Raw genomic sequence first — 25122 nt, forward strand, 5'->3', positions numbered from 1 at the left:
GACATATTTCAGAAAAACTGCCATAACTTTCTGTCCTCTTGTCCAATTTTCAAGCACGAATACTTGTTGGAAAGATCTCAAAGAGACCTACAACGTTGTAGTTTACCACTTTTCATAATTCTTCCATTTAGAAGCTCAAAAATCAGGTTCAAAACGGGCCAGCAACATTAATGAGGGACTGTACCTTGGAACTCCACCAAAACCACCTAGGCATGACATGGCTGCCATGTTGGCACTGCATCATTTTGCTTCATCTAGGTGGGTGTTCTCACATACAAAAGCCAGCCGCGAAATGGCTTTCTGCGAAATTGGCTAGCAAATTCCTTATAATAATAATAATAATAATAATAATTATTATTATTATTATTATTATTATCTGTGGGGGGATATCATAACCCTTAACATTCACATTCAACTTTATGTGTTAATCTTTGACAACTGTATGAATAATAAAAGACAAGATGAGTTATTGTAATTATTAAAGAGTAGCCTATATTAAACAGCTTAAATTTTCCAAAAGGAAAATTTTATGGCACAACCATATTTAGATATTTGCATAAACCGAGCTGTCTTTTTTTCTTTAATTAGCTCCAGAGATCTTTCTGGAAATGTAATATCCTTTTTGACTGCTCTTTAAATGCTAAAAGACAAGATGGTTTGTGAAAATATCAAAATATGGTTGTGCTGATATCATTTCCCTTTCCAAAAGTGTTAGTTCTGTATGTAGTCATACAATCACGTATTTTTAGGATGAGCAAGATTCGCCCAATGCGCATGCCATTTTCTTATATACATTACCGCTGGACACTGTGTGGTGAGCTACGAATTGGGGAAAGCTTGCGGATTCAGACACCTTCATTTCTTCAAAAGCTCTGTTTGCAAAAGCTCTTATGGAACCCATTTTGATTTCAGTTCCTACTTTTTCCTGCGATGCTCCTTCCGATTGGAAAATCGGAACATTTCGTGCAACAAATGAAACCGAAAATTCAGAGAGAATGAACTGGAAAATAGGAACATTGCTTTATCAAAAAGAAGAAGAGGAAGAGAATTCAGAGATAGATGAGAGGATCTGGAGTAGAATCCCACTAGAAATGATGATCAAGGTCCTTTCATCTTTACCCATAACAGCCATTTTCAGATCAACCCTTCTATCCAAATCATTCAAATCCATCATTTCCTCTACATACTTTCTCAAACTTAATTCAGAACTCTCCCTTGATACCCATCTGCCTTGGTTTGTGATTTTGAATAGAAACCTTGCTGATTCTTTCTTAGCTTATGATCCATGTTTAAACAAATGGATTGATCTTTCCTTCCGTTTTCTCCCGTTATTCGTCCGATTACCGCGAGCAATGGACTCATCTGTTCGATGTATGGAACTGGATCTAATTTCAGACTCTGCGTCTGTAACCCAATCTCCAAGTCTCATAACATTATAACCATGCCTTCCATTCTTTGTAAGCCTTCATACTTCCTCCCAGGATTGTTTGTTGATAGAATTAATGGCTTTTTTAGGTCAGAACTCTCCCGTCTATTTGCCGAAGTTTATGATTCTCGGACTCAACTTTGGTCTTCAGTTAAAAGCTTCCCTATGAGAAGCACTCTTTCTCCATGGAGAACAATCAGCAACGGAGTTCTGTACTGCATTTTAAACAGCTTTCCATTCTCGATTGTAGCTTTTGATGTTAAGACCATGGAATGGGTAATGTTAGAGGCTCCGGTGCCCCATCATCTTACTTTAATTAGGCTTATGGATCATAAAGGCAGTTTGGTGATGATCGGTGGACTTGGAACAGACGACTTACCAATGAGATTGGGATCTGGCAACTCGATAATTCACGTAGAATTTGGAAGAGGATAGGATGGATTCCAAAAGAAGTTTGCGATTTATTTCTCATGCCAACCATGGGACAGTTTTCATGCACCGGTCATGGTGACTTTATCTATTTCACTATTCGTAGGTATGCTTTTGTTGTAATGTATGATATATCTAGGAAGCATCACAAGGTCATAGACCTGTCACCTAGACTTTTACATCCTCAATATCATGCATCTCGTGCGTTTTGGTTCGAACCTCGACTGTAGCATTCGGTGTTTTTTTTTTTTCATCCATCTCATTTAGAGTAGTCATCGATTTTCTCATGTAACATGCATCACCAGTTAAGAATAAATTTGATTATTTATTTCAGCTTTTATCAGTCAATTTATTTAATTACCTGCCCTGTAAATCCACTTGAAACAAGATATTTTGTTAATGACAATTTTTCCAGTTTATGACATGTGACACTCTTAGTAATGATGTTACTGATTATCTTTAGTAATTTAATTGATTCGTATAATTGTCAAAGATTGAGGCAAAGTAGCTTTTACAGCTAGAATTTGTGTCACAATTCTAGGCACAAATTCTTGCGATTCCTTAGGTGTTTCTTCTATTTCGATGGCAAAAGGTCATTAATTGCAGTCATTCATTCTCTCTTTTTATGCTAACTTTGGTTGTTCTGTAAAGAAACATGATTTTTAAATAGGAGAAATGTTAGAATGCAGACATTAGATTAGATTTGGAAAAAGACATTAGATAAGCTCAATAGCGGAGGAATTGTTGTCATGGAATAATGTTATCTTTAACAAGCACATCTAACAGTGTGTGTGTGTGTGTGAAAGAGAAAGATTTTCTAGCTCTCGTAATTGTACAAGAAAATGCAAGCAAACAAGCTTGCTCACTGGTATGAAGATTGAGTTTGTTTACAAACTACTTGGAGGCAAATGCACATAACCATGAAGTGTTGAAATTTGAGTTGTGACTTTCGACCTTGTCAGTGTTTATATTCACTAAACTGTAGCTAACCTGAAAAAATTACTCAACCCTCTAGAACCCTATAGTTAATCTTTTCTGTATAGACATATTAAGACCCTCGAGGTCAGACTCAAGAGGTGCAACAATGAGAGATCAGGCTTTGATCTGTGCCCTCCAACTTACACACAGACAAAAAAAGAAAATGCGAAAATCAAGCTTTCAAGTCCAGCTAAATCTCTCTCTCTCTCTCTCTCTGTTTCTTTTTTTTTTTTTGCGGAGAGGTAAGTGTGATCAGTAGAGATTACAGTCTCCAGCTTAATCTTTTGTTTGGTTATGCTATTAAAATTTGAAGGGAGTTCCTATGGAACCCCATTTTCTAACTTACACCTGAAAAATAGGGGCAAGTGGTAACCCCGGCCGGTCTAGAATTGGAGTTGCTCGCACCGTTGTTTTCATGGCTGAGCAGGAACCAGCGTTCCACGGGATTCTTTCTCCTCTTTCCTATCCACGAACAAAACATCCCCAAAAACTCTCAGTATCCCTTTGCCTACCTCTTGTCCATACTTTGACTCCTATTTTATGTTGTTATCTACAAATTTATGTAATAATTAGGAATGCATTAAGAACATAGAATGCTTATCTCTGTATATTGTTTCAAAAAGTAGTTAGGAATATATCTCTATCCATTTTCCTAATATCTATGAAATAGTTACAGTTTCCATACATGAGGACCAAATCAACTTATTAAAAACTTTCCCTGTGTGACCATTCTCATTCCAATGCAAGGCTTAGGGAAACTAATCTCTTAGGTGGATTACTCAAAAAGTATCCATGGGTCAATCAAATTTTTCTATGTGAAATACTTTTAGCCTTCTAAGGTTCTTTCCAAACCGTTCCCTCTATATTCTTGACAATAGGATATTTCAATTGTCATTTACATTTTAATGTCCATACATGAAGAAACATACATCATTCTTTCTCATAATCCTCCGACCAATAGCATCAAAGGACATAGTTTTGATTGTTAATAAGCCTTAGGTAGTTAGAAACTTAGAATGCTTTATAAGATTCAAAAGTTATAATTTAAGAGGTAATGAGCTATATAATATTAAAGAAACCCATGAAATTGAGAAACATAAAGCTCAAAAGCATTACTCCAGAACTGGAGTGAGTGTTATGATCGAACTTTACTATTGTTTACTACATAATTAGAAATATCATTTTCTAAGCTTGCCGCCGCACCCTTCATTTAATTTGAAAAACAAAGATAAGAGATTGTCGGTCTAGACTATGCCAAAACTTTGCCATCTCATTAATATCAAAACTTATTCAGAAAAACTTAAGCCAAATCTAAGAAATCTATTCTATGCAAGTACATATAATAAAGTTAAACATATAAGAAAATTAAACTTGTTATCTTTACACCCAAAATCCTTCGGATTGCTTTTTTTTTTTTTTTTGAAATAGCAATTTGTATTAAATGAAAAGGGAGCACCCAAGAAGGGGCAACCCAGAGAACAAAAACAAGAAAGAAGAAAAATAAAGAAGAAGAAAAGAGACAACAAAAAATACAAAATTATACTACGGGGGAAGATGATCGAACCAGAAAATACTCTCCCCCCCCCCCCAACTCCCTGCTTGGCTAACACATCCGCCTTTTCGTTTGCAGACCTCCAAACGTGTTTAAAGACAATAGCTGAACCCACAACAAAATCCTCAATTTCATCAAATAACGCCAAAAATCTCTAAGGAAGAGCTACTCCACCATTCAACCTCCTTCAGATTGCTTTACACCCATAATATTTGCCATTTCAAAAGGTAATTACATTACACTGTTTATTCTAACTACAAATTTGCTACTATGTTCATGCCATTCATTCCTGACATGCCTCCAAAATTAGATTGCAAACTTGAACCCAAAGTTTTCATACCATTTTTATTCTCAAATATTTACTAGTTTCAGAATTTAAACCATTTATTCGTAAGATGCTCACATTTATTAGATCACAAATTTGAGCATTTAAACCATTTATTTTCCAAAGATTGTCCTTCTAGACTATGCCAAAACTGTGATATTTCATTAAGAGTTTTTATATGAAGAGTGGGCGTAAAAACACGTAATAGCGGTACTGCCCTTGATATTTTATCTAACAGCAGTTAACTTTTTATGAAGCTGTTGTTGGACAGATTGTGGAGGTTTATACCATCGGTATTTATATTATAACGCGTCGGTATTTGTTAACCATCACTAGTTCTTGTTTACTGCGATGGTATTCTAGTTCCGTCTCAAAAAAAAATAAAAAATGGAGCCACGCCAGCAGGAAAGACGACATAATTAATAGCAAAAAATTAACAGCGACAGAAAGAATATCCTCCGCTACAAAATTTTAGAAAAGCGTTAAATGTATTTTTGAGTATCTATCGCGATGGTTGACCCATAACCGTCCCCATAAAAACTGATTTAGCGGCGGATTATTTTAAACCGTAGCTAAATTTTAATAAAGTGCAACGGTAATTATAATCATCGCCCTTATTCTTTTATAACGACGGAAAGATCTCCATTGCGAAATCCTATTTTTCTTGTAATGTTCTTTCAAAAATCTATTGCAAGGGCATCCCCACTGGATCCGTGTCTCCCAAAGTGCATTTATTAAATTTACATATTCCAATACTATTATAAATGCACTCTCCATAATGCGGATCTGATGGGGGCGCCCTTGTGGCTACTGTTTCGCAAGGTCAGGTTAGCATTCCTCGTAGTATTATTATTATTAGGGAAATGATATCAGCACAACCATATTTTGATATTTTCAAAAATATCGTCTTTTAGTATTTAAAGAGCTGTCAAAAGTAGGGGTGCAACTTGGGTTGGGCTCAACCCGAACCCAATGGGTTCAACCCAATTTTGGCTTGGGTTGGGTTTGCATTTTCTCGCGTTGGGTTGGGAAAAGCCAACTTGAATTCATTTCGGGTTGGGTTAGGGTTGAGGCCTTGGCAACCCGACCCGAATCCGGCCACTGTTCTCTAGTTTTCCCATGTTTTTCTAGGATTATCCTCTTTCTTTTTTTCTATTTGGCACGAGATGAACCCGACTCAACCAGAACCCAACCCGACTCAACCCAACCCAATTTGGAGGCGGGTTGGGTTAGGGTTGACCATTCTCAACCTGAGGCTCGGGTTGGGTTGGGTTAGGGTTGACAGAATGCTATATCGGGTTGGGTTAGGGTTAGCCTCAACCCGACCTGAGTTGCACCCCGAGTCAAAAGGTTATTATATTCCCTAAAAAGCTCTCTGGAGCCAATTAAAGAAGAGAAGGCAGCTGGCCGGGTTTGTGACTATATCAAAATATGGTTGAATTGTGCTTATAACATTTCTGTTATTGTTGTTGTTGCTTCATACTACTGCTGTTGATATTATTATTAGGGGATTTGCTAGCGTCCATCGCAAAAGCCATTTCGCAGAAGGTCTGTTGTATGTCAGACCAACAACACGGGCTCACTTTTCAGCAGCTTTTTTCTTCGTTAACGAGGGCTGGTCTGACATGCAACAGACCATCAACGAAATGCCTTTTGCGATGGACACTAGAAAATCCCTATTATTAGAGACTTTCTAGTCGGAAAGCCATTTCACGTCTTTCGTGACTGGCTTTTGCATGTGAAAACAGCGACATGTTGACTTTTGGCAGATTTTGTTTTATTCATTTACTTCATCTGAGGTGGGTGTCTCACATGCAAAAGCCAGCTGCAAAGTGGATTCCTGCGAAATTGGCTAGCAAATCCCTTATTATTATTAGGGAATTGCTAGGGTCCATCGCAAAAGGCATTTCGTGGCTGGTCTGTCGCACATCAGACCAGCCACCTTATGAATGGAGACAAAAGCTGTTGTGTTCATTCACAAGGTGGCTGGTCTGACGTGCGACAAACCAGCCGCGAAATGCCTTTTGCGATGGACCCTAGCAAATCTGTTATTATTATTATTATTATTATTATTATTAGAGGAAATGACATCCCCCCCTGAATGGATAAAATCCCCCACTTTAACGGTTTTTGTGAGAATGGTACATTACTTGAGGATAAATTTACCCCCTTTAATGTTTTTCTTTGCCTTTAAAACTTAACAAATAGCGTTGAGGGGGGGGATCATTTCCCTTATTATTGTCGTCGTCATCGTTATTTTTGTAGATTATAGATAGATCTATATACTATAGATAATGTATATTGTTTATAGATACAAAATATCTTATCATTTAAATTTCTCTACAGCGATTAAAAATCTTATGGATTTAATTTCTTTATACTTACTAAGGGGCGATGATTTATTTGCACCCCCTTTAGGATAATTCGCACCCCTTCTAATGTGAATTGACGTCAAAAAGCATTAAAGTCTGCCCACAATTCATGACAGTGGTGCGTATTATCCTATAGTGGGTGCAAATTTATCATCACCCTTATTAAGGCTACTAATATTATCCCATGTGGCCATGTTTTAATCAGCTTGGCTTTTCTATTTTAATTGGCTTCTAAGAGCTATTTGGGAAATGTTTTAATCTTTGACAGCAGTATGAATAATAAAAGACATGATGAGTTAGTGCAATTATCAAAGCATGGTAGTGTCAATATCACTAGCATATATTAAACAGCTTAAATTTTCCAAAAGGGAAATGTTATTAGTACAACCATATTTAGACATTTGCACAACCCAGGTGTCTTTTCTTCTTTAATTAGCTCCAGAAAGCTTTCTGCAATATGTAATAACCATTTTGACAGCTCTTTAAGTACTAAAAGACAAGATGGTTTGTGAAAATATCAAAATATGGTTGTGCTGATATCATTTCCCCTTCCAAAAGGTTTACTTCTCATATCATAAAATCTCGTACTTTTCGGATGGGCAAGATTCTCGCATGGCGCGTGCCATTTTTCCCGCTGGACACTCTGGTGAGCTACGAATTGGGGAAATCTTGCGAATTCAGACACCTCCATTTCTTCAAAACTGTCTAAGCTTCCTCTCTTTGCAAAAGCTCTCATGGAACCCATTTTGATTTCAGTTCCTACTTTTTCCTGTGATGCTCCTTCCGATTGGAAAATCGGAACATTTCGTGCAACAAATGAAACTGAAAATTCAGAGAGAATGAATTGGAAAATAGGAACATTGATTTATCAAAAAGAAGAAGAGAAAGAGAATTCAGAGATAGATGAGAGAATCTGGAGTCGAATTCCAGAGGAAATGATCATCACGGTCCTTTCATCTTTACCCTTAGCAGCCATTTTTAGAGCAACCCTTCTATCCAAATCATTCAAATCCACCATTTTTTCTACATACTTTCTCAAACTTCATTCAGAACTCTCCCCTGATACCCATCAGCCTTGGTTTGTGATTTTGAGTAGAAACCTTGCTGATTCTTTCTTAGCTTATGATCCATGTTTAAACAAATGGATTGATCTTTCCTTTCGTTTTCTCCCATTTCCCGTTCGTCCAATTACCGCGAGCGATGGACTCATCTGTTTGACGTATGGGACCGAATCTAATTTCAGACTCTGTGTCTGTAACCCAATCTCCAGGTCTCATAACATTATACCCAAGCCTCTCATTCGTTGTAAGCCTTTATACATCCTCCCAGGATTGTTTGTTGACAGAATTAATGGGTTCTTTCGATTGGTGTTCGTTCTTTTCACGCGAATCTCAAAAAGGTCCGAACTTCTCCGCCTATTCGCTGAAGTTTATGATTCTCGGACTCAACTTTGGTATTCAGTTAAAAGCTTCCCTGTGAGTAGCCCTCTTTCTCCATCTGAAACAATCAGCAATGGAGTTATGTACTTCATTTTAGACCGCTTTCCGGTGTCGATGGTAGCGTTTAATATTAAAACCATGAAATGGGTAATGTTAAAGGCTCCTTTTCCCCATTCTCTTACTATAGTCAAGCTTATGGAACACAAAGGCAGGTTGGTGATGATCGGTGGACTCGGAACGGAAGGACTTATCGACGAGATAGGGATCTGGCAGCTCGACAATTCGAGTCAAAATTGGAAGAGGATAGGAAGGATTCCAAAAGAAGTCTGTGATTTATTCCTCATATCTGAATGTTTGGCATGCACAGGTCATGGTGACCTTATCTATTTCACCATTAAGGGGTACCCTTTTGTTGTAATGTATGATATATCTAGGAAGTATCTCAAGGTCTTAGATCCGTCACCTAGACTTTTAGATCCTCAATCTCATGAATCTCTTGGGTTTTTCTTTGAACCTCGACTACATTAGATTGTTTTTCATGTGTACCATGCATTGATCAATTAAAAATAAATTTGATGATTTGTTTTTGCTTTCAATGTTTTATTTTTCCTCTTCCGTGCTATTGTGTCTCGCTTAATCTTCTCATTAATATAGTATCTTGTTTCAAGTTGATTTCCCGGAAGATGATCTGCGATGAGTTGGCTCTGGATTAACAGCCTGCGAACACGAGAAAGAGGATTGGAGTTGGACTCCAAGAGACTCTCCAATGCTTAAGTCAGACGCGGAGACGAAGCAATAACAATACAATCTGAAGTGAGCTCAAAGAACATTAGAGAATGTACGATTATGAATGTATTACGTACCTCGAAGTTTGTCCCTTCTTTTATAAACTTAGAGTACAGATCCGTTAAGGAATCTCGTCTCTCTGGGCCTTTTTCCGGATTAGGCTCGTTTCCTCGAATATCTCTTTCCAAGTTTATCTTGAGGCGGCTTTTGGAAGGGTTTAGGTTGTGAAGTTACCCTTTTGCACCTACCTCCTTTAGGTCTTAAAGTAGCACGTGTCAACTCCTCCATGGTTGGCGAATTTTACGGCCAACAATATTCATTAAAAAATATGATTACACATGCAAAAAAATAGTTTGAATCAAGTTTTGTTTCTCCTTGCTCTCTAGAACCATAACCATTGTATACTTGGTGACTTGTAATGCATATATACAAGATTGTTGACTCCCCCTCTTTCTTCTCTGATGGATTTATTCATGGAGTGTTTTCATCACCTTCTGCATCCCACTGTCAGATTATTGGATGAACTTTGAACTATAGAAAGGTGCCGAGGGAAACTTTGGAGGTTGTGACTCACTCTAAACTAAACTTCGACAGTAATTCATAATGTAATTCAGTTCATGTTGAAACATAAAAGCACTAATAACCGTTCACCTTCTTTAATGGGAGCAGCATGATCAAACCTCATGTCACAGCGAACAATTCATGGCTCTTGGCTCTTTTACAATTGTTCTTTTGTATGCATACAGCGTTCATCGTTGCACTTAAAGAAACGTCTTGTGTAGATTTTGATCTGCCTGCACGTGTCTTGCCTTACTGATATCATTCTTCAATTGGAACACCATCTTCCATTGGTTCATGGTCCTAAAAGCTTCTTTGGCAATACAAAGTTAAAAAGAATTAATGATAAATGTGTTAAAGGTACTTGCCTTGGGCCACGTTCAGTTGATACACTTGACCCGGAAAAGAGCGTGAGGAGAGCATGAGAAGATTGTTTTACTAAAGATTGGTGGAGTTTTTTATTCCATGCTAACAAATATTTCATATATAAGATTATGGCTTATGATCCGAACATCATGAGGTAAGGGTCTCGAAAAACATAGGGTCCATTTGGATGCAAGTAATATAGAATTAGTTGAAAGAAAAATGCATTCCAAGTTCTTTACTTTCTCTCTTCTCTTGATTTGAGAGGAAAGTCATACAGTGCAAAATGGCTTGCATTTGGAAAATTTGTGGACTGCCACTTGAATAATAAACGGTAACCAAATGATGCTAGGAAATGGGAAATATATACTTTTACTTTTATTTTCCCCACTTTTTGGTGCATCCAAACGGAAAAGAGTCATTAAAGATCAAGGGACTAGTGGTCTTCACAATGAGAACCATCAATTTTCACTCCTTGGCCGCCCACTGATGGTGCAACCACTCTTGACTCCCGAGGCTGCATAAAACCTTATGAATATAGAGCTTCTCGAACATATAAAACCTTAAAAATATGAGTGAAGAGATGGTGTGAAGTGTCTGGAAAATATGGGAAAAAAAAACTCTATCTTGAGTGTTGTTATGATTAAATTTTTGTGAGGTATATATAGAGCCCGTACTTAAAAATGTAAGGAAAACACTTTCAAAAGGGAAGTCCATGCTGAAAATAAAGACGAAAGTGAAAATGGCCATTGATTTGCTCATTCATTTTCAGCACATTTTTGGCATTTCTGGGGATTCATGCTCTCTTCTTTGTTTTTTTTTGTTTTTTTTTGCTTTTTGCGCACTAGTCGCTATAGAGGCTTATGTGGTTTTTTCGAAAATTGATATCCATTTTGTTAGCAGTCCTCAAAATGTAAAGTATTTAATAGCTATAAAGATATTTACACAATAAGGCCATGTTTGTACGTTTTAGATTGTAGGAACTCATGGTGAGTCCAATACCGATTATTGGACTCAATAAGGCCCCTCACAATCGGAGTGCGTTTCTTGGCAGATGGTGTTGCGGTTGCTCTTTCTCGGTGTCATGCTTGCATCTTTTTTTATCGTTCCCATGGACGGCGTCAACTTGTTGCCGCTGAAATCTAGACTTATTCCCGGAAGATGATCCGCTCTAAGTTGGCTCTAGAGGAATGACCTGCGAAGACAACACAGAATGGCGGGAAAAATGGCGGGAAAGATAACATAATTAATAATTGGAGGCAACCTTTGGCGCTAAAGTCCAAATAAGAATAGGCTTTACCGTGACGGTATTCTAGTTCTGTTGTCAAAAAATAAATGGCGGTAACTATTGGCGGGAAAGATGACATAATTAATAGATAAAAATTAACAATGGTGGAAAGAAAATCAGTCGCTACAAAATTTTAGAAAAACATTAAATGTACTTTGAGTATCTATCGCGACGGTTGATTATAACCGTCACGATGGTTGCTTAAAAAAGTGCGAAGACGATTATAACCGTCACCATTATGCTTCTATAGACATAATATCCATCGTGAGATCCTAACTCTCTTGTAGTATCCTTTGAAAAAACCATTGGATCGATGTCACACAAAGTGCATTTATTAAATTTACAGATTCCAATGCTATTAGAAATGCACTTTCCATTATGCGGATCTAATGGGGGCGCTCATGCAGCTGTTTTTTTTCAAGCTCTCCCTTCGGATTAGCATTCCTCGTAGTATTTTTTTATTTTTTTTTGAGAGGTAAAATATTTCTTTAAAAGAACTGAGATGGTCAAAAAATACAAAGGGAAAGAATACAAAGAGAAAGAGCACAAGGCAATACATACAAAAAGAAGGCACAAGGGAGTCTTAGCAGAGGCATGTTGGATAAAGCTACTGTGGAAAGAGATTCTTTGATTGTGTCGGTGGCTTAAGGGAGGGGTGGCTCCTCCTTGGAGATTCCTGGCCGTTTTTTATGAAATAGAGGCTTTAATCATGGGATCATCTATTGTGTTTAATCATGTCAGAAGGTCAGCTAATGAGAAGGCGGATTTGGTCACTCGGAGGGGGATTTCTGCCGAATTGCTAGAGTGGTTTGATTATATGCCGCCTTGAGGATTATAGTGCATATCTGTATTTTCTCTCTCTCTCTTTCTCTTGTTTTTATATTTTGTATTCTTGTGGTGGCTCATCTCGGGCTCCTCTTTTTATCTTATACAATCCTGCCATTTCAAAAAAAACAAAAACCAAAAAGAAGGCACAAAAAAAAAAAGATCAAAAAGGTAGAAAATCATATTGTTTCAAAGACTCCAAATGAACCCCTCTCCTAGCTAGCTTATCCGCCACTCAATGGCCGATCTCATAATATGATGGAAGGAGATACTCGCATTACCCACAATGTCCTTCTTCTCGTTAAAGAAATCCCCAAATCTCCAAAGGAAAGATACGAGTGCCGGATAACCATCGAATCATATTTAAGGAATCACCTTCCACCACCACTCAATTGAAGTCTTCCCCCACTAATGATTTAACACCTTGATGGACTGCCCGTACTTCAACTTCAATAGAATGGACAACTCCAATAGGACCTGCAAAAGCCAATCTCACCACACCTTCCTCATCCCTAAGAACTCCCCCAATACCTGCCTGGCCCAGATTTCCTAGACCAGAGCCATCAAAATTAAACTTAAGGATTCCCCTCTCTGGAGGCTCCCAAGCTTGAATTATGGGGACTTTGCTCTTGGAATAGAAACACACTTCCCTCCATCCATTCCACAACTCAAATGCGGAAAAAACAATTAAATCTCGGAAGAGATTTAGCAGAAAAGACCGAGAGCGCTGTCACCTTTGAAGATAAATAGGAGGCACTTTTCGCATGACCCTTAAAAATTTTTGCACTCCTTTCTTTCCATAATACCCAAATTATCACTAGGAATGAGACACACCATAAATTCTTACCTTTCTTCCGCCAAGGAAAAAATTACCAACAGTCCACGCTTGAAAGAGATCCTTGGGAAAAACCCAAGAAATTCCAAATCTCTCCAATAGAGTGCACCACATATATACCTCCCTAGCCATCTTACAATGAATAAAAAGATGATTCACCGATTCCCCATCTTAAATACAAAAGGCATAATGTTCTATAATCCACATCTTTCTTTCCCTTACTATCGTCTGAATATGCTCTTGAATGGCGACCCACCCAAAAACACCAACTTGGGGGGGAACAAGGATGGACCAAATTCTAGCAATAGTAAGAGATGCAGTACAAGGCATGCGATAATGGTAGAATACTTGGCAGAGAACTCCCCAGAAGAATCCCAGACTCATACTCTAACATCGAAGCCATCCCGCTTGATATAACAACTCTCTGACAACCCAAACAACCTGGATACCGAAGGCAGCTACCTGTCAAAAAATTATGTCCGGACAAAAGAACCTAAAGAACTCTGTCCTCACTGCGCATGAAGAAATCTTTAACTAGAGCCTCCTTTGAGGAGGATACCACAAATAGATCTGGAAATAACTCCTTCAAAGGGTATTGAGCACGCCACTTATTGATCCACAACCTCACACGATCTCCAGAATGCACACTAAATCTAATTCCAGCACGAAATAAATGAAGATAGCTCAAAATGTCTTTCCACATTGTACGACCCTGATGTGAATACTTGTCCTTTGATTTGCAGTGCCCCATGCCAATCCGTATCATTATTATTGTTATCATCATTATTGTTATCATTATATTATTATTATTATTATTATTAGGGAAAAATACAGTTACAACCCCTAAACTTTTTGAAATTTTCAACTCTAACCCTGACTTTTAAAAGGCACCAATTGCAGCCCCTGAGGTTTCAATTTGTTTAAGGTAGACACCCTCTTTTGAAACACTATCAATGCAAATGAGGACTCCATACCCCACTCCAAACCCTATACCCGAATCCAAACACTACCAAAAACACAGTGGGCCCAAAAATTTTGGATGATCCAAAGCGTTCATTTGATGGGCCCTGACATGACATAGATACGGTGTGCCCAAAAAATCAGCTCCATAGGATCTTCCTAACCCTTTGATCTGTTGACGAACTGTCAACTGATTGGGTCTACCTTATACAAATTGAAACCTCAGGGGTGTAGTTGGTGACTTTTGAAAGTCAGGGTAATAGTTGAAAATGTCAGAAAGTTGAGGGGGTGTATCTGTATTTTTCCCTTATTATTATTATTATTATTATTATTATTATTTGAGGAATGTTAAACTCAGGAACGCCCTTGCAAAAATCAGATGAAAGGCTATTCCCATTGGTTGCGCATCACTAAAGTGTATTTTAATGTCTTTGACCTTTACATTTTTTGTTGTTATTATAAATGCACTTTGGTGATGTGCAACCAATGGGGACGCCCTTTCATATTATTTATGCAAGGACGCCCTTGAGTTTAGCATTATTATTATTATTATTGTTATTATTATTATTAATGTCGTTGTTATTGTTGTAGATTATAGATATAGATCCTCGTATTATAGATAAATGTATATTTTTACTGCTACTAAATATCTTATACTTTTAAATTTCTCTGCAGCTATTAAATACCTTATGGATTTAAATTTCTTTATACTTATTAAGGGAAATGTTATCAGTACAACCATGCACAAACCCAACTGTCTTTTCTTCTTTAATTGGCTCATGAGAGCTTTTTAGGAAATGTAATAACATTTTGACAGCTCTTCAAATACTATAAGACAAGGTGGGTAAGTGAAAATATCAAAATAGGGTTGTGCTGATATCAGTTTCTTAAAATTTTATGGACGGTCCCAAGTGTTACAGCATTAAATTTCAGTCATAAAAGCACGGATTTCTCGGATGAAAAAGATTCGTGCATGGCCGCGTGCTATTTTACTGTATAAATTACTGTTGGACACTATGAATTGGGAAAATCTTGCGAATTCAGACACCTCTATTTCTTTTCTTTTTTTGAAATGGTGAATCATATTAGAATGGAAAGGGAAGCTCGAGGTGGGGCAACCCAATAGAACAGATTACAAGATAAGAAAGCAGAAACAGAAGATACACAACATCAATAGAACAAGACATGGCTGATCAAGGAGGGAGATAATCAAACCATTGTAAAGACTCACTATTCACACCCCTCTTGACTAACAGATCAGCCTTCTCATTGGCTGCCCTCCTCACATGCTTCAAGACATCCGATGACTCTGATATAATCTCGTGGATCTCAACTATGAACGGCAAGAATCTCCAAGGAGGCGCCACTCTCCCCTTAAGCCACAGGATAATGTTTAAGGAATCCCCTTCAATAATAACCTTGTCAAAACAATCACCACTTATTTTCTTGATACCGTAGAATACCGCCTTAACTTCCGCCTTAACTTCCACCTCTGAAGCATCGCGTACACCAATCGAACCAAAGAAGGCCCACTGAACAACGCCCTCAGCATTACGGCATAACCCTCCCACCCCAGCCGGCCTGGGATTACCAAAAGAAGCACCATCAAAATTAAGTTTGAACATACCAAGAGGAGGCGGTTCCCATCTTTGGACGATGCTAGGCAATCTTTCACTACTAAAACACACTTCCCTCCAACCTTCCCAAAGGTCAAAAGCCGAAACAAATTGAAATGATGGAAGACATCTAGTCCATGAAATCACCAAGGCGATAATGCGCATGTATAGAAAATATGGAGACTTCGCCTTACCCTCAAAGATCCTAGAATTTCTTTCCTTCCAAACAGCCCACCAAGTAGCAAGCAAACAAACTTCCCACAAGATTTTTCCTTTTTTTCTCCAAGGCACGGTGCCCCACTGATGTAACAACATCCGAATAGACCTCAGAAAAACCCAACTGATTCCAAACCTCAAAAAGATACATCTCCAGATCAATCGGGTGAAAGAACCATGCATGAATAAATGGTCCACAGATTCCCCTTCCTTAAGGCAAAGAGAGCAATGATCGACAAGCCACATGCCACGGTTTCTCAGGAAATTAATTGTCTGAATCCGGTCACGACAAACATCCCATCCAAAGATACTCACCCGTGGCGGACAATGATATTTCCAAACCTTGGTTGAATAGGATGGAGTAGTACTGGGTATCAGACTCATGTAGAAAGATTTGACAGAAAAACTCCCGGATGGTTCCACGGTCCATATTCTTCTATCTATCCCTTCCACCTTAATGAAGCACCCCTCAAGAAGACGACACATATTGGAATATGACTCTAGTTCCCAATTAAAGAAATTCCTTCCAAAGGAAGGGCACCACAGTAACTTCCCACTACTACGATCAAAACATTCACTCACAAAGGCTTCTTTCTTGTCATCCACCCTAAAAATATTGGGGAATAAAAGATTTAATGGCACCAACATCACTCCAAAATTTGATCCTACTGCCCTCATACACCCTAAACCGAATTTTCGAATTAAAGGGGACCGACATTTTCCAAATATCTCTCCACACAGTCACCCCTTTATTCCTATATAGGTCAAAAGACTCCCAACCCCCATCTTGGCATCCATACTTGCTACAAATGACCCTAACCCACAAATGGAGATGCTCTTCTCCAAATCTCCACAACCACTTTCCCAAGAGCTCTAGTTGAAAAAATAATGAAACCCATTTTGATTTCAGTTCCTACTTTTTCATGTGATGCTCCTTCCAATTAGAAAATTGGAATATTTCGTTATAAGGAAGAAGCAACAAATGAAAAGGAAGAGAATTCAGATGAGAGAATGAAGTGGAAAATCGGAACATTTCTTTATCAGAAAGAAGAATCAAGTGAGAGTTTAGAGATGGATGAGAGAATCTGGAGTAGAATTCCAGAGAATATGATGATCAGGGTCTTTTCATTTTTACACATAAAACTCATTTTGAGATCAACCCTTTTGTCCAAATCATTTAAATCTATCATTTCCTCTTCATATTTCTCAAACTTAATTCAGAACTCTCCCCACATACCCATCAGCCATGGTTAGTGATTTTTAATAGACAACTTGCTGACTCTTGCTTAGCTTATGATCCCTGCTCAAACAAATGGATTGATCTTTCTTTTCGCTTTCTCCCATTTCGTGTTTGTCCAATTACTGTGGGCTATGGACTCATCTGTTTCCTTTATAGAATCCAATCTAGTTACACTCTCTGCGTCTGCAAACCAATCTCGAAGTCTCATAACATTATATCCATACCTCTCTCGCTTTTTCGGCCTTCACATGCCCTCGTAGGATTGTTTGTTGATAGAATTAATGGGTCTTTTAGATTGGCTTACGTGATTTTCAGGCAAATCTCAAATGAGTCCTTCCTTCTATCTGCCGAAGTTTATGATTCTCAGACTCAATTTTGGACTTCAGCTAAAAGCTTCCCAGTGAGTGGCCCTCTTTCTTCATCGAAAACAGTCAGCAACGGCGTTATGTACTGTGTTTTAATCCGCTCTCCAATTTCAATCATAGCATTTGATATTAAGACCATGGAATGGCAATATTAGATGCTCCAGTGCCCCATCATCTTGCTTTAATTAAGCTTATGGATCACAAAGGCAGGTTGGTGTTTATCGATTGACTTGGAACGGAAGGAATTATGGAAGAGATTGGGATCTGGCAGCTCGACAATTCGAGTAGAAATTGGAAAAGGATAGGATGGATTCCAAAAGAAATCTGTGATGTATTTCTCATGCCGACTACCAAATGGATTGCATGCACTGGTCATGGTGACCTTATCTATTTATCTGTTAAGAGGTACCCTTTTGTTGCAATGTATGATATATCCAGGAAGCATCTCAAGATCTTAGACCCGTCTCCTAGACTTTTAGATCCTCATTACCATAGATCTCGCGTATTTTGCCTTGAACCTCGACTATAACATTAGTTTCTTTTTATGTCCATCTCATTTTGAGTAGTCATCGACTTTCTCTTGTAGCATGAATTGCTCAATTAAGAATAAATTCAATTATTTATTTCTGCTTTCAATGGTTTATTTTTTCTCATCTGAGCTCTTGTGTCTATATTAAACTTTTCATTTACATAATATCTTGTTTCAAGTTGATTTGGAGGGCAGGGAATTAAATACATTGTTTCCAGTTTATGATGTGTGATACTCTTAGTAATGATGTTATTGATCATCTTTAGTAATTTAATTGATTTGTATATTTGTTAAAGGTTGAGGCAAAGTAACTTTTACATCTAGCGTAATCAAGTCACACAGTTTCTAAACTAGTCTCACTCTCCTCATAACCATTGTGACACAAATTCCTGCGATGCCTTAGGTGTTTCTTCTTTTCGGTGAGAAGTTCATTAATTGCATTCGTTCCCTCTCTTTTTTATGCTGTCTTTGGTTGTTCTGTAGAGGAATATGATTTCTCCAGAGGAGAGATCTCAGATTCCAGACATTATAGTAGATTTGGAGAAAGATACTAGATAATCTCAGCAGCGGAGGGATTCTTGGTTAATGGTTGTCTGGGAATGATGTTATGTTTCCTGAGAACATGTAACTATGTGTGTATGCGTGCATGTGTGTATTTGTGTACGAGATAGAAAGAGATTTTTCTACCTCTCATAATTGTCAGCGTGAATGCAAACAAGCTTGCTTACCGGTATGAAGATTGAATTTGTTTCTAAATTACATGGGTGCAATTGCAGCTAACCATGGTGTTGAAATTTGAGTTGTGTCTTTCGACCTTGTCATTGTTTACATTCACAAATCTGTAGCCAACCTGAAAAAAAAAAGAGAGGACCAAATCAAGTTATTAAAAAATTTCTCTATGTGATCATTCTCAGTTCAATGCAATGTTCTTCAAAGGCAACTAATCTCTAAGGTGCATTACTCAAATAGTACACAGGGGCAATCAATTTTTTTCTGTGTGAAATACTTCTAGCCTTCAAGTTTTTTTCCAAAGTGTTCCCTCTATATTCATGATACGGGTGCAACTTGGGTTGGTTTGAGTTGAGCTTTTGCTAAAAAAGGAATTGGAATCTACCCGAACCCGACCCGATTTCTTGAAAAAAGCTCAACCAGAATTCACAAAAATCAACCTGAGTTTCATCTTTGTTTCTCGAGAAAGGGATATTTCAATTGTCATTTACATTTTAATGTCTGTACATGAAAAAGGATACACCATCCTTTCCCATTATCATTGACAATGTGATTTATTCCTCATGTCTACTACTACAGTTTGCATGCACCGATCTCGGTGGCCTTATCTATTTCGCCATTAAGAGGTTCCCTTTTGTTGTAATATATGATGTACCTAGGAAGCATCTCAAGGTTTTAGACCCATGACCTAAACTTTTAGAACCTCATTATCATGCATCTCATGGGTTTTGCTTTGACGACTGTAACAGTAATTTCTTTTTCCTGTCGATCTCATCAAGAGTAGTTTAAATATTCATTTAGCCTGTCCGTTTCATCTATACTAGTTGAAATATTCACTTTAAATCTTGTAAATCGGTTGTACCACTTGTGAAAACAAAATTTCAGAGAAATCATTCCCCTTTCTCCTCGTATTGTATTCAGTTTAACATTCCCCTTCTTTCCATTAGACAGAGATAACAGATAGAGAGAAATGTTGGGAAAAGAGAAAGATTAATCATATATTAATGTAATCATTTGAGAAAAAAATGACATGTTTAAAACAATGAATTATAGACACAGACACACATGGGAGTTGCAAGGAAATTTTGTGGAAAGCCATTTCATGGTTCGTTTTGCAGGGGACAACAACCACCTCAGATGAATTAAATGAATAATACAAAATCTGATAAAAAAAAGTGAGTGTGTGGCTGTTGTCTCCTGCAAATTGAGCCGCAAAATGGCTTTCCAGGAAATCGCCTAAAAAATCCCTATACACACATAAATACATGTGTAGAAAATTTACAGTTGTAATAACAATGTAACTACTTGTGGAAATAGCAGCTATGCAATGTAATAGATTTTGGATGCAAATATAACAAGAATAGATTTCAGTGTTTTATGAATTTGCAGCCAGAATAAACAATGCAATTTAGTTAACAAAACTGGGAGCAAATTTGCAGCCAGAATAAACAATGCAATTTAGTTACCTATGGGCACAATAGCTAAGCAATCTAAAGGATTTTGGGTCTAAATATAACACACTTAATTTTATCATATGTACTTGTTAGAATAGATTTCTTAGAGTAAGCTAGAATTTTTCTGATTAAGTTTCAAAGTTTCGGCAGTTTAGAAGGACAATCTCTTATCTTTATTTTTCAAATAAGATGAAGCGTGTGACAGTAAGCTTGGAAAATGAGATTTCTAATTGTATATAATACAGATTGGTTAATTTCAATCATAGTACTCACTCTAGTTACGGACTAATGCATTTGACTTTTATGCTAAGTCTACAAAAGGGGGACAAACTTTAAGGTACATAATACATTCATAATCGTACATTCTCTAATTCTCTCTGAGCTCACGTCAGCTTGTACTATTATTGCCGCGTCTCTGGTTCTGCGTGTCTGACTTAAGCATTGGAGAGTCCTTCGGAATCCCTCTCCAGTCCTCATTCTCATGTTCGTAGGCTGTTCCTGCAGAGCTAACTCAACGTAGATCATCTTCCGGGAACTAGTCTAGATTTTAGTGGCAACAAATTGGCGTCGTCCGTGGCAACGAGAAAAGAAAATCTGAGCATGACACTCCGAGTGTTAAGTCCAGCAATTAGTATTGGACTTGCAATCAATTCCTACAACACAACACGAAGAGTGCGTTATTTTGGAGATTTGCTAGGAAAACGGGATCCCGTTTTGTGAATAAAAACAAGCTCAACCATTAGAGCCATGCCCATTAAAAGACAAAGTAAGGGGCTCAAATCCCCATAAAAGCAATAAATACACCTTGAAAAAGGTCAAATCAACGGTGATGTCGCCCCATTTTTATTTTCCAAACGGAATCCCGTTTTCAAAGTGTTTTCCTTGTGCGAATATCTTTATACTATTAAATACTTTATGTTTTGAGGACTGCTAACAAAACAGAAATCCATTTTCTAAAAAAACAAAGGGAGCCTCCATCGCAACATGTGCGCAAAATGACCAGGAAGAGAGCATGATTTCCCACAAATGCCAAAAAAATGCTGAAAAATGAGCAAACCAATAGCCATTTTCACTTTCACCTTTATTTCCACCAAGGACTTCTGTTTTGGAAGTGTTTGCCTCTCGGAGTCAAGAGTGGCTGTACCATATCTGTGGGCCAGCCCAGGAGTGAAAATTGACCCCTCATTGTGGAGACCACTAGTGATGCAGAACGTGTGGCGTTGATCAAATCTTTTATTTTTTATTTCTTATTTTCGTCATTTTATTTGTTGTATTTTTTTGGGATGTCAAATCTCGTTCTTTTAGCATGATTTTGGTGTTTTTAGAAAGGTTTTTAGATTACCTATCTAAAGAGCCCAAGATTACGCTATTTGGACTTGATTTGACCAAGTTATGGTCATTTTTAGATTATGGTAAGGGTAAATTACGAAATTGCTATTTTATGGTTATTACTAATATTTCTAAGTTTTGTTTTTGTTGCCTTAGGTGGAATTAATTGCTTAGGTCTTAAGTTAGTATTTATTGTTGCTATTCTTAGATTTTGACTCTCTATATTATGTAATGTCATGAGGAAAGAAAGACAGATTTGAATAAAGTTTATTTTTGAGATATCTTTTGTGAAGAGCATTGGCTCGTTCACGTGGGTGAAGGAGCTTCGCTCCTGTCATCTGTTATATTGGAGCTTTTCTCCAAACCGTGGCATGGGTTTTCAAACCCCTACGAGCTTATTTTAGTTGCTTCTTGTGTTGATCTTCATCTTGTGTTGCTACCTCTCACACTCTTTGAATCAACTAGTCCCTTGATCTTTAATGACATGAACCAAAAAGCTGGGAAGATAATAGTATGTAAGTACATATTTTCCATTTCCTAGCATCATGCAGTCCTTGTTGCTGCAAAATTTCCAAATGCAATCAATTTTGCACCGTGACTTTTCTCTCAAATCAAGAAGTAAAGAATTGGGAATCCATTTTCTTTTTCTTTCTACTTCTATATTACGTGCATCCAAATGGACCCTTAGTATTCTTCTACCAAGAAAATCTAACCTGATGATTTTCATAAGCCTTGATCTTATTGATGAAATATTTGTTAGCACGGAATCGAACCAAGTGAGTCATCTCACAATGGTCCGCCAATCATTAGTGAAATCCTTTCCGCGTTACCCAACTGCATTATCTTATATTTTAGTGCCATCATAAATACAATTAGGTGACGAACATAAGCACATTTATCATTTCTTTAATTTTGTAATTTTTAGTGCCATGTGTGAATACAATTCGAAGATGGTGTTCCAATTGAAGATTGATTGCACCACATTTTTGTCACTCTTATGTCTGACTGGGTTGATTTATCTTTGATCTTTTCAAGTTCACAGCCATATTCTGAAATTTGGTCTTGATCTTGACGGTTTTAAGTTCAATTCTCTAATAAAATGTATTCCGGTGTGGCGCCTTTGGGTTCTCTCACCCTGTATTTGATAAAAGTCCGATGCTTGTTACCTTGTATTTGATAAAAGTGCAAATAAAAACGTCAACTTATGAAGCAGTAATCAAAACAAATAAATCTACCTTCTGTCTTACAACAAGTAATATGTGCAGTAATTCCCGATATAACAGTGAGGGGAAGAAGTGTGGTAAAGGTGTCCTAAGCAGAAGAAATGTGGATTTCAGCTGGAACCGAAACAAAATCCACATTGAATGGGTTTCGGCAAGAAGCAAAACAAAATCCACATTGAATTGGAAACATGTCGTTTTCGGCCAAAATTTCGGCGAGGCAAGACCGAAATATGTGGACTGAAACATGGATTAAAATTTGGGCCAAAACATGTCATTTTGACCGAAATATGCCCATCTCGGCCAGAACCGAAACAAAATCCACATTGAATCGGTACAGGATTTTGCTGAAATTTCATTTTCACAATGGGTAAAACCGATTTACAAGATTTAATGTGGATGTTTAAACTACTCTAGATGAGATGGACAGGAAAAACAAACTACTGTTATAGATGATGAAAGCAAAACCCACGAGATGCATGATAATGAGGTTCTAAAAGTCTAGGTCATGGGTCTAAGACCTTGAGATGCTTCCAAAATAAATCATATATTACAACAAAAGGTAACCTCTTGATGGTGAAATAGATGAGGCCACCGTGATCGGTGCATGCAAACTCTCAAGTAGTAGACATGAATAAATCACATTGTCAAGGATCATGAGAAAGGATGGTGTATTCTTTTTCATGTATAGACATTAAAATGTAAATGGCAATTGAAAATCCCTCTGTCAAGAATCAAAGATGAAACTCAGGTTGATTTTTACGAATGTGGGTTGAGCTTTTCCCAAAAATCGGGTCGGGTTCGAGTAGATTCTAGTTCCTTTTTTTGTAGCAAAAGCTCAACCCAACCCGACCCAAGTTGAACCCGTATCATGAATATAGAGGGAACAGTTTGGACAGAAACTTGAAGTCTTGAAGTATTTCACGCAGAAAAAATTGATTGCCCCTGATACTTTTTGAGTAATGCACCTTAGAGATTAGTTCCTTTGAAGAACATTGCATTGAAATCACAATGATCACATAGGGAAAGTTTTTAATAACTTCATTTGGTTTATGGAAACAATAACTCTATGATAGATATTAGGGGGGGGGGGGGGGGGGGGGGTTGTTTGCGCCGGGGCGGGGGGTTGTTTGGACGTGGGCGTGGGGTGTGTGTTAGCTACAAAATATCTAATACTTTAAAATTTCTCTACAGCTATGGGGAAAGATATCAGCACAACCATATTTTGATATTTTTTGCTAGTTTTAAAGAGCTGTGAAAACGTTATTACATTCCCCAAAATGCTCTAACGAGGCAATTAAGGAAGAAAAGACAGCTGGGTTTGTGCAAATATCAAAATAAGGTTGTGCTGATAACATTTCCCTTTAAGAAGAAACACTCTTTCTCTTCTCCATTCCCCTCTCGCTCTCTCCCTTTCTCTCTCTCTAGCCCAAGAGGCAGTCGGCACACCTCTTGCCGTGACCCCTGCCCACCCACAACTGTTCATGGATTTCAAGGGTTTTAAAACTTAGGTTTTGCAAAAGGAAATTGATACATCTCCCCCCCCCCCCCCCCCCCCCCCCCCCCCAACTTTCCCAACAAACCGCAAGGGCGTCCCATAGGATCCACTTCACCCAAAGTGCATTTATTAAATTTACACATTCCATCCGCTATTGGCACCACCGTGTTTTTATAACTACACAAACACTGCTTGTCTTTTCTATTTTAGCCGGCTTCTTAGAGATATTTGGGAAATATAATCATCTTTGACAGATGTTTAAATAATAAAAGATGAGATGAGTTAGTGCAACTGTTAAAACATGGTAGTGCCAATATCTATTTAGGAAATGTAATAATCTTTGACAACTTTTTAAATAACAAAAGACAATACGACTTAGTGCAATAATCAAAATATTGAAGTGCTAATATCAGTAAGGGAAATGTTATCAGCACAACCATATTTTGATATTTAGACAAACCCAGCTGTCTTCTTTAATTGGCTTATAAGAGCTTTTTGTGAAATGTAATAACCTTTTGACACCTCTTTAAACACTAAAAGACTAGATAGTTTGTGAAAATATCAAAATATGGCCGCGCTGATATCATCTAACTAACTTAAATTTGGGTCGGGCTCGAGTCCACATGGCGCGTACCATTTTCTTGAACACATTACCGTTGGGCACTATGGTGAGCGGCGAATTTGGGAAATCTTGGGAATTCAGATACCTTCATTTCTTCAAATCCGGGCAAGGTTCATCTCTTTCCAAAACCTCTTGTTCAGTTCAAGAAAAATAATTGAAAAAAAAAAT

The 25122-nt window shown here is 37.7% G+C and overlaps 1 protein-coding gene across 1 annotated transcript; it reads left to right on the forward strand.

Annotated features, from left to right (window-relative positions):
* Positions 1–7816: 7816 nt before the first annotated feature.
* LOC143865803 (F-box/kelch-repeat protein At5g15710-like) lies at positions 7817–9049 on the forward strand. Its single transcript, XM_077375910.1, has one exon. It carries the CDS (start codon positions 7817–7819, stop codon positions 9047–9049), a length of 1233 nt encoding a protein of 410 aa, XP_077232025.1.
* The last annotated feature ends 16073 nt before the right edge of the window (positions 9050–25122 follow it).

The sequence above is a fragment of the Tasmannia lanceolata genome, unplaced genomic scaffold (genome assembly GCF_043159265.1).
Source record: "Tasmannia lanceolata isolate RefF3 unplaced genomic scaffold, GAP_Taslan_0.1 ptg000003l, whole genome shotgun sequence".
Taxonomy (NCBI): domain Eukaryota; kingdom Viridiplantae; phylum Streptophyta; class Magnoliopsida; order Canellales; family Winteraceae; genus Tasmannia; species Tasmannia lanceolata.

Excerpts from the sequence above, each read along its gene's own strand:
- LOC143865803 (XM_077375910.1), top strand. The coding sequence starts at position 7,817 with ATGGAACCCATTTTGATTTCAGTTCCTACTTTTTCCTGTGATGCTCCT.